At 41.4% G+C, this 11,042-nt stretch overlaps 1 protein-coding gene across 1 annotated transcript in view; it reads right to left on the bottom strand.

Annotated features, from left to right (window-relative positions):
• Positions 1-1,858: 1,858 nt before the first annotated feature.
• Positions 1,859-11,042, bottom strand: part of FAM81B (family with sequence similarity 81, member B) — a 54,487-nt gene continuing 45,303 nt past the window's right edge. The window contains exons 6-8 of the mRNA XM_014543938.1: positions 5,339-5,474; positions 3,747-3,942; positions 1,859-2,116 (exon numbers count right to left, since the gene is read on the bottom strand). Of these exons, the coding sequence (XP_014399424.1) occupies positions 1,983-2,116; positions 3,747-3,942; positions 5,339-5,474 (466 nt within the window). The 3' untranslated portion in view covers positions 1,859-1,982. The remainder of the gene's footprint in view (positions 2,117-3,746; positions 3,943-5,338; positions 5,475-11,042) is intronic.

The following is an 11,042-nucleotide window of genomic DNA, read 5'->3' as shown; positions in this document are numbered from 1 at the left end:
GATTTTTTTACAGAGAGGAAGGGAGAGGGAGAGGGAGTTAGAAACATCGATGAGAGAGAAACATCGATCAGCTGCCTCCTGCACACTCCCCACTGGGGATGTGCCCGCAATCTAGGTACATGCCCTTGACTGGAATAGAACCCAGGACCCTTGAGTCCTCAGGCCGAAGCTCTATCCACTGAGCCAAACAGGTCAGGGCTTGAAGTGCTTTTAAATATAGCACCTAGATTAAATCATGTTGGATGTCATTCATGGAAATTGTTGTATTCTATTTTTTTTGAATGAGTTAGCTCTTAGTTGCTCATAATTCTGACACACATTGAGTAAAATGAATCAATATTACCTGCTACAAATACGGGGATTGCTAGAAAACAAAAATCTCTGGGTCAGAAGTCGCAAACTGACAGCCCACGGACTGTATCTACCCACAGACATTCCCTCCTAGTTTAGGAACTATAATTATCCCTCAGTACCCTCAGCGTGGGAAGGGAGGGTTGGATCCAGGACCACCCTCCCAGCCCCCCAGCCCTGAGGTTACTAAAATTCAAGGATACTCAAGTCCCTTAAATACAATGGTATAGTATTTGCATATAACCTATATTTGCATATAGACTACAGTAGGGTATTCCTACATATTATTTTATTCTCATGGATTCAGCATAGTGATTGGTGCGTGGAACATTCAAGTTTTGCTCTTTTGGAACATTTTGGGAAATTTCTCTTTTGGGGGGCTATTTTCCACCCATAGTTCAGTTGAATCCACCAATGCAAAACCCATGGATGTGGAGGGCCAACTGTTGTTAATGCTTATAAAGGGAGCGGTTCCATATTGTCAGGGGCAAGCTCCTCAGCCAGGGACTTGACTCTTCTGGGTGTGGGAAACGGAAAGAACACGCGGGTACAAGCAGGCACATGGGACATGCTTCATTACAAACAAAGCAACTGACAACAGGCTGGTCAGTGGCAACTCATAGACAAGCTCAAAACAAGCACAAACAAAAGAGGCTTTGTGCCAATACAGAAAGGCACGCCTGCGCAGTGCATAGCTTGCTGGGTCCTTGCTTTTGCACCTGCGTATAGCAAATTAGCCTGGAACATCCTGACTAGGATTCCCACGCTCAGAGAGGCCTGGTGCCTCTAGACCAGTGGTTCTCAACCTTGGCTGCACATTAGAATCACCTGGGAATCTTTTTAAAATCCTGATTTCTGGGCCCCATCCTCCGGAAATTCTGTTTATAGTTCAGGTTTACTGACTTCTTACTAAGTGCCTGGCATTGTTCTAAGTCAGTGGTTCTCAACCTTGGCTGCACATTAGAATCACCTGGGAATCTTTTTAAAATCCTGATTTCTGGGCCTCATCCTCCGGAAATTCTGTTTCTTTGTTATGGGGTGGGGCCACACACCCCATAATAAACAAACAGAATTTCTGGAGGATGAGGCCCAGAAATCAGGATTTTAAAAAGATTCCCAGGTGATTCTAATGTGCAGCCAAGGTTGAGAACCACTGCTCTAGACAGGGCCCCTACGTCGATAAAACCCATATTTCTGGTTTCTCTTGAAAAATGAAATCTGGGGCAATAATGGATTATATATATGCTAATAATGAAAAGGAACAGCATAGTGGCTATTCTTTTTAGACAGGGCGAGTGGTCTCCAATTTGCCACAGTTCTTGCCATTCTTTAATGTATTCCACCTGCCTACTTCACTCAGTTACATTATGTAGATTGCTCTTTTTTATTTGTAGGTAAATAAAAATGCATGTATGTAAAAAATTCATTAAGTTTTTAATTAATAAATTAATGAAAACCTCAGAAAGCTTCTTTGCTTTATTGGATTTTTTAATACAGTCATCTCCTTTAAAAAGGTGGTAAGAAATACAGAGACAGAGAAAGCAATAAACATCTCAGATATTAACTTTCTTCTTCTCAGCTTTTACCAACAAACCACTCCATTGGCTGGTGAAAAAGAAGACTGGAAAGTTTCACACTTCTTGGAGATCAACTATCTTACGGTGTAATTTCTTTAGGTCTTTCTGTACTTTATGTATCTCTAAATCCATCTTTGTTTTCTGTATTTGTTGGAGGGAGGTGAGAGAGTCATGAATTGATTTAAAACCTGAAAGAAGATATGAGTATACTTAAACAATGCATTGGAACGTTTGTTATTTACAGAAGTTGTTAATCAGGAGTCCATAAATGATCATCTTTTAATTCAAAGCACATTACATTTTATTAAGACCAGTCTAAAAATGTGTAACCATTTCTTGTTTGTCAAGAAGATGCATTACCAATAGTGTTTCAACTTGTATCTGCTTCATTGTGGAATTTTAATTCAATTCCTTTCTTCCCCCCAAATGTATTGCAGAATGAAATGATTCTATATTTCAAGAGAGAAATTTAAAATAACTTTTTTTTCTGTACACTTTGACAAGAGATTTGGATGATCTCTCTTTTTTTTTATTTTTCTTGTTACCAAATTGAAGGTAAAGACCTTTGAAATCTCAGATGAGATTTAAACTTTCTCTAACATCAACTTGTTTGAGGGACCTAAAGAGTGGCCACTGGCCGCTGCACACTCCCCTCCCCCAGCACTTTGCATCTCTCATTAAAGTCTAATTTCTCATGGTCATTACCTACCAGATATCAAGCTTCTTGGGTATAGCCCATTTCTTATTCACCGGAGCCTTTCACATAATCATTTCTCAACACATTTTTATTAAAGGCATAAAGGAGCAAACCATTAATTCAGAGTCCCTGTTTTCTAAACTCCCACTTAATAACATGCAGAGATTGCAAACCCCTCTTGAGCTCATGCTGTGGTTGTACTACTGGAATGAATAAAATTAAACCTCTGGTAGTGAAGTAGGAAGCAGGGCCCTAAAGAAGGGTCAGGTATGTTTGGGACATGATTTCTGGCCAGATAATTCATTATTCTGATTTGGCAGTGGGAGTTGGGGGTAGAGGTAGTGAGGGTCAGATTTCCAGGCAAAGAATTTCACTTATATGCCAGCCACATCTGGCAGAATGAGACCATGATGGTTTTCTACGATACCTTCAAGGCACCTCTATACAGGATCAAAATTAGGTAGACTTGACATACACTTTTCTGAGATCTAGAGGACAGAAAATGAGTGGGGCTTTCTCTAATGAAAGGAAACTTCTGGATCCTGGTAATTCCCTCAGCATTGTGGCTGGAGGCAGATGGCTGCTCCACAGCACCTATCCACGTCCTGGGCTTTGACAAATTAGATGAGCCTTTCAAATTAATCCTCTTTGAAGTTGGCTCAGCTTGACACTGCTGCCTCCTTAAGAAGAAAGACAGCCATTATTCCGGACACTGTTAATGTATCTTTTTTTCTTATGTCTAAATGTCAGGGCTCCGGCCTGACATCTGTCCAGGCTTATTACCTGCAAGTTCAAGGCGGGGCATTGGATTTAGGCTCCTTGTTTTATGATACACCCACAAGCCACGTCTTGATGATCCCCAAGGACCTTCCAGGTCCAACAATTCTATGAGTCTCTGATCTCAGAGAGAGAAACAAAACAAAACAAACAAAAAAACCCTCAACTTATATACCTTCCCATGAGATGTTGACATTCTATGGGATATTTAGAAAAGTCGGGTTAAATACAAAAGGATGTCACTAATGACGAGATCAGTTGCCAGCCATTAGCGCAACATAGAAAACTGAGGGGTTGGCTAGGAAAGGGCTGTTGTTCTTAAGTTAATCAAAGGTACCGCTCACCTGATTGACATTCACTCTGCATTTTCTCTAATTCATCCCAGATGTGCTTTTCCAGTTGGCTCATCTTTTTACTCAGTTTATTTTCTATGTGCTTAACTTTGCTTAGTGCTGCATCCTGTGTGTGTGTGTTAATGAAATTCTCTAATTTGCTTGAAAGCTGCAGTAATTTTTCTCCCATTTTATTTTCAGACTTTTCCTAGAAAAGATAACACATGATAAAACTGCAGACAAGAAAAATCTTTGCGGCTTTGTAGTTCAGCTTAGAGAATGTTTTTAACAATATCACTTTTCCATGTTAAACATGAACATTCGAACAAAGTTCCCTTGTATCTAAAACTATGTTCCCAAGTATGACAGTTCATCCCTTTGTCTGGCCTGGATCCTTTGTAGTTTCTGCAATTCCCTATGTTATGGAGGAAAAGGAGAGAAAGGGCTGTGGCCTTGCTGAGACGCCTGGAGGATCTGGAATTTCAGTCTAGTGTTAAAGGAAGGCGTTTTAGATTCTGCGTGACACGCTCCTGGGACCTGCTCCGAAGTGTTAGAGGCCTCATTCCCGAGCATCACTTCTCCCGCAGACAGCGTTCAGCTAGATCAGTGATTCCCCACCCGCTGTCCATTAGAATCACCTGGACCACACCTACCCCCACATTCTGGTTTACTTGGTCTCTGATGGAGCCCCCAACGATCCAGGTGAAGAGCGCTCCAGGTGATGCTAATTAGCTTCTCTGCTCCTCCCTCTGCCCCGAGGGAATGTGGGAGCAGGAACGGGCTGGACTGACTGGCTTGGCCCCTTTGGTTCTCCTGCCTCAGGAAGGTGGAGTCCAGAGCTTCTGCCTGCAGGTGATCGTGTGGCCACCCAGTGCCGCCTAGGACTGGTGGAGGCATCTTTCTGACTCAGGTAGGACAACTGCGGGCCCACCGGGCTGCAGGAGTGGCCGCGCATGGCTAAAGCCCTTCTACCCAAGTTCCAGAAACACCTGATTTGAATGGCTTGCCAGGCTGGCAGCCACTGAGGACCCTGGTGGCCTGCGCTGCTTTCCTGCGGGCGCAGCAGCGTGGACACCCCGCTGGCGGGAGCGGGAGAAGGGAGCCCTGTGGTGGTGTCCCCCAGACTGCAGCCTCCTCCCCCCAGAGCCGGGGGGGCCGGTCGTCTGCACAAGGTCTGAGCTGGAAAAGGAGTTCGGAAAACCTTCCACCTGCGCAGGCTCTCGGGAGAGGTGAAACGGCTGGTCTCAGGTACAAGGTCTCAGGCTTCCTTGAGTTTAAGCATCGCCAGGGCGCTGGCGGGAGGCCTTGCAAGGCCTGTCTGACGCCTGGGCTCTGGGTTGGGACCCGGAATCTGGGGTTTTAACCCCTCTTTTGGTCCCTTGACTAGCGGTAGAGCACTTTCTGAGCAGACCTGGGGAACAGCAAACAGGAGCGGAGACAGGCGTCTGGATTCCTAGCCTGGGGCCCCACAGAGCCAGCTACTGACACTCAGGCGAAGGCCTCGGGACACCCTGGCGGTGGGTGCTGACCCAGGCGCCTCGGGACACCCTGGCGGTGCTGACCAGGCAGCGGCCAGCAGCGCCCCGGGCAGAAGGGCTCCTTACCTGTTTCTCCTGCAGGAGCCTCAGACACGAGTTCATGTGGCCCAGCTGGTCCTTGTCGTATTTGATGAGCTGGCTTTCTGTACTTTTTTGATTTTTCTCAACTTCCTCGTACAGATTATTTGCAAGTGAGTTCAGTCTAAGGGAAGAATTGTGTTATATTTTAGTAAGTACACTTTAGTGTTGAAGAAAATCTGTAGGTTGTTTTCTTGTGTGTGTATGTGTGTGTGTGTGTGTGTGTGTGTGTGTGTGTGTTTTCAGATGATGAGGGTCAATGTGTGTAGCAAGTACTTAGGGGTGATGTGCGGCCGCGGGAGCACACTGTGGATCCGGCCCTGAGCGTGTTCAGCCCAGATGCTGCCAATACCCTCCATGTGCCCTGAAACACAGGAGACAGAAACCCGTGCCACCAGGCAGGTTCCTCCCGGAGCCCTGGGCCCTGCGTGTGTCTGGAAGCAATACTTGGCTGAGGCACCTGGGCTGGGAGTCGGGGTTGCCAGCTTCTGTAAAGGGTCACAGTAAATAGCTTAGGCTTTTGGGTCGGTCTCTTTTGCAACCACTGAGCTCTTGCTGCTGCCATTGCAGCCAGAAAGCAGCCACGGATGACACAGATCAGCATGGCTTATTTATAAACAAGAAACGAACAAAGGAGCATGCTTGTAGTCCATCTAACTTTACATATGCTGAAATAGAAATGTCTTATTCTCTTCACATGTCATTAAATGTAATTTTTTATTTAAAATTTATTAGAAAGTGTGGGAAACAGTCTTAGCTGTAGGCACATTGACTAGGGAATCGCTGCTCTACACAGGCCACCAGGAGGCTGGGAGAGGAGCTGGGCCAGACAGGACCTTCATCATTTAAATGGGCAGAGAAAAGGCTGAGGTAGGAAGGGGGAAGGGAGAAGGAGCAGAGCCCCAAAGGACTTTGGGGAAGCAGAGTGTTCCTTGGTTGTCTTTTCTGTCTCGGGTGAAATCATCGGTAAAGTGCCCATCACCACCCATGGGTCTCTGTGAGTGGATTCTTTCGGGGCAGGGGAGGGGGAGGGCTTGAAGAGGTGCTGAGTTACTTATGGGGGGCACACACAGAAGAAATAGGCAAAGGTGCAAGAAGGGACTGCTGGCATCTGGGTGATATGCCATAGGGATAGTAAATAACAGAGAATGGAGGATTTTAAAAAATGGAAGTGGTAAAAGGGTTGGAATCATATATCATCAATTTGAAAAGCCACTGTAGAGTGGCTGAGGGTGTGAGCCGAAAGGGGAGCCACATCTGGAATGACTAAGAAATACAGGACTGAGAAGAGGTGGGATGAGGGGTGGGGACTGGCAAGTGGTTCCTGTATGTGTTTTCTGCATGTGACTTGCTCTTGGTGAGATGTCAGTTTCCAATTCCCTTTTAGACAAGGCAAAATATCAGATGGGTAGGAATAATGCATGTTGATATTGGAAATATTCAGATTACTGTGGCTTGAAATAATAGTTGCTTTAAGAAAAATTTACACAGATAATTTAGCGTGTGATATTTATCATTGGAAATTGCTTAAAACATGCTGGACATATACTGCATGTATATGCCTCTCTAGCTCTCCTGAAAAAGACACCTTAGAACCTAAGTTCCATGAGGGCAAGAATTTTACTTTGTTCATGGCTGTGAACAATGGCTAGAATATAGAAAGTGCTTAATAAAGAGTTGCTAAATAAATGAACAAATGAGTAATTTTTTCCTCATTCAATACCTTTTATTAGGGCTGTTCACAAATAAATCATAGACTTGCCAAGCTATTTAAAGATCTAATCTTTGATTTTCATCTTTCCTTCCCTGTTTCTGTTGGAAATATTAATAGTGATGGTTAAGGAGGGGTGTTAAATCCTCAGATAACCCAGAGGTAGCTTTACAATTGAGAATTCAGCCGTCACTGCTCACCTTTAGTGTGAAAATAAAATGAAAGCATTTACTCTCATCACAGATACAGTATTAAAATCCCTCTGAAAACCAATGTGCCCAAGTAATATCTCTGGAAGGGCATGTCAGTAATTGAAATTCTGAAATTTAAATAAAGCCATAAAGAATGAATCATTACTTATGATCCTTTCATTACAAGGTTTTGCCTGCGATTGGAGACTCATTTTCCTGGTAACAATCAGAAGTCAGACTCTGTCGGTAGTTTATGAAAGCATTATATAAATAGCATTCTCCTTGAAAGACAAAAAGGATAAAGTAAAAGTTTATGTAACTCTTGTTCTTTCCTTAGACTTTCCCCTAACATAACGGACATGCTTTACTAAGTGGAAATGACTATTCTGTAATTGTAGAACTTACAGTTAAAGTCTTAACAAGATGAATTATCTTGGTGTTCACATTTTAGTTCCCAAGGCCTCTATTCCAGTGGTTACGGGGATATTTCTATTAGATGTAGACATATATAGATAGATAGGTGGGTAGATGTATGTATTTATAGATAGATATTTAGATAGACAGACAGACAGACAGCTTTTTATTATTTTTTTCTCAAAACACAAAAGTCCGATTTTTAAATTATGGTCAGAAACCTCACTAGGATAATGTTGGCTGGGTGTTTTTTTTTTCTTTCTTAATTTTTATACAGGTTAAAATACACACCAAAGAGGGAAGTTACAAAAGAGTAAAAGAAAATGGGATCCATAGGCACAACAGAGCCCAGGGCAGAGTTGTGTGGAGAGTGAATTGAATGATGAGGGCAGAGTGTGAGGCTTGGAGCAAACATCCTAGTGATCACCCGGGTATGGTTGGCATACACAAATGAGGACATGTCAGAAGCAAGGAATTAATTTCCAGAAACTATTTTTCTGCTAAGTGTATACTTATATACCTTAAAGTAATTTCGTATTAATATTCTGTGATTTCTGATTAGTGACATTAATTAAAAAGTAACTCCAACTCCGCTCTGACAGCAGACTTGTTTCCTGGTAATTATTCCAAATTGTACTTGAGCTTAAGTCCCAGTATGTTCACAGCGTCATACCTTTCTGGTTTCAAGCAGATGTGATCTTTTATTTCCCTAAATTTTCATACAGGATTAGTTTACAAATAAGGGGAATCATGAGATGGAAGCATCAAAGTTTAACAAAAATAACCTGAAATTTGTCGTCAGACGCTGTTCTAGCTGCATGGCTGGGTAAATTTCTTAATCTCTTTAATTATAAGTTTCCTCATCTTTAAAATGGGGTGGGACCCACTCTACAGAGTTGGGTGAACATTTCTGCCTGCTGATATATTTCATTTAACATTATCTTAACTTTTGTTTTACCTGTATTTAGCTTGTTACTACGCATTTTCTCCCCAATTGTATGTGGCTATGATTATGTCTTTGGATATTCCAAAACACATATTATAGGTGCTCAAAACGATTCATTCATTCATTCATTCATTCATTCATTGGCTTCTATTTGTGCTGAGGATACAAAGATGAATGAGACATGTCCTTGCCTTGGATAGTTTGTTAGCATTTTCAAAGTTGTACAATAAAATTCAAGTCTATGCATTTGTTTCATTGACCAAATACTAAAAATTATCTTTATTGTTGGAAGTATTACAGATGTCCCCCTTTTTCCCCATTGGCCCTTTCTAGACCTCACCTGCATCCCCACCCCAGGTCTTCCCCACACTGTTGTCTGTGTCCATGGGTTATGCATATACTAGTGTGCATACAAGGATTCGACAGTCAAATGCTATTTATTTTCTTATAAATCACTATCACCTAGACAGCATCAGCAGTAGGAGCCATATAGACGAGTGACTGGTAGGTACCGCCTCTGCCAAACCTGCACTAAGAGACAGCTGTTTCATGATGGCCCAGACTTGCTCTATAAGCACTAAGCTGTTGGCTTAGGTCATTACTTAGCTGACCATCTAAGACCCTTCTGGAAGAAAAGAGGCTCAATGCAGGGTTTGAATTACAGAGCCTGTGTGTCACCTTTGTTAGGTCTAGTGATCAGTGCCAAAGTCCCAGGAATTCACTAGCAAACCCTTAGACAATACTGTGACCTAAATTCAATATAAAATATATTTAGTTGACCATTAAACTTGAATTTGTTATTAAATTTTCTAAATGGGAAAATTAAACTTACCCTTCAATGTTATTAAAATGCTTTTAATATCTTTAAAAAAAGAAAGGAAAACAAATTTTATGCACCATCTACTTTGATTTGACAAGTGCTCTGATTGAGAAAAAAAAGAGGCCTATCTCTGTCTTACATTCTCGTTGAGGAAAATGCATTTGCAATACATATCTCGGTTAAAGGTGAATATCCCTGATGTAAATGAACCCTATAAATTGATTTAAAAATGATAATCACAGCCCTAACCGGTTTTATCTCAGTGGATAGAGCTTCGGCCTGCGGACTGAAGGGTCCCGGGTTCGATTCCGGTCAAGGGCATGTACCTTGGTTGCAGGCACATACCCAGTAGGGAGTGTGCAGGAGGCAGCTGATCGATGTTTCTCTCTCATCGATGTTTCTACCTCTCTATCCCTCTCCCTTCTTCTCTGTAAAAGAATCAATAAAATATATTTTGAAAAAAAAAAGATAATCACAATACAAAATTTGACAAATGATAAGAATGGGTAACTCACAAAGAAAATTCAAATGGTGAAGAGAATGCAAATGAAACAGAAGATGCGATTTTCCATTCTTTAATTGGCAAATATTAAAAAGAGAGAAATTCCAGTGTTGGTAAGAATGTTGGGAATGATCTGCTCACACTCTGCTGGTGGGAGTATAAATTGGTACATTTTTATAAAAATTGATAAATAATATCTTTGATCTAGGAATCTTGCCTGTAGAAACAAAAGCACCTATATCTAAGGTTATCTTAGGATATATATATACGATAATTTTCTGTTTGTTTATGGTAACATAAATTGAAAAAATCTATCAATAAAATAAATGATTGAATTAATTATGGCATATCTGTAAGTTAAAATATTATGCAGCTTTGAAAAATAGTATTCATTGATCTAGAGAGATAGCCAAGCTGTACTGGAAGAGAGTAAATTATTGAGTAATGTGTATAGAATTAATTTTTTTAAAAAACCATACTTTCGCCTGGCTAGTGTGGCTCAGTGGTTGAGCGTCGACCTATGAACTGATTCCAGGTCAGGGCATATGCCCAGGTTTCAGGCTCAATCCCCAGTAGGGGACATACAGGAGGCAGCTGATCAATGATTCTCATCACTGATGTTGCTATCTCTCCCTCTCCCTTCCTTTGAAAATCAATAAAAATATATTTAAAAACAAACAAAAAACTCCATGCTTTCTCTCTATGAGTAATTTATATATGTACATATAATATACATGTTATACATAAACATAAATACACACAAAACATCCTCTTTCTGTTATATACAGGGTGTCCCAAAAAGTGTATATACACTTAACAGATGATAGCTCAATTGATGCTTCTTTCTTTTCAGATTTAACCCATTGGAATGAATAATTATTCAAAGTGTGTATACATTTCTTGGGACATCTTGTATTTATATTAAAAAGGAAGAAGGTGTGTTAGCATTGATTACATTAAGAAGCTGAAATAGTGGATTTTTATTTTATTTTTGTTTCATTGTGTTTGTTATAATGAATGCATATTACTTTTTTATTGTTTAAAGTATTACATACGTCTCCTTTTTCCCTGATTGACACCCTCCCCCCCCCTCCCCCCCCCCCCGGCA

This window comes from Myotis brandtii, unplaced genomic scaffold (genome assembly GCF_000412655.1).
Source record: "Myotis brandtii unplaced genomic scaffold, ASM41265v1 scaffold344, whole genome shotgun sequence".
Lineage (NCBI taxonomy): Eukaryota > Metazoa > Chordata > Mammalia > Chiroptera > Vespertilionidae > Myotis > Myotis brandtii.
This window is presented reverse-complemented; position numbering and strand designations above follow the sequence as displayed.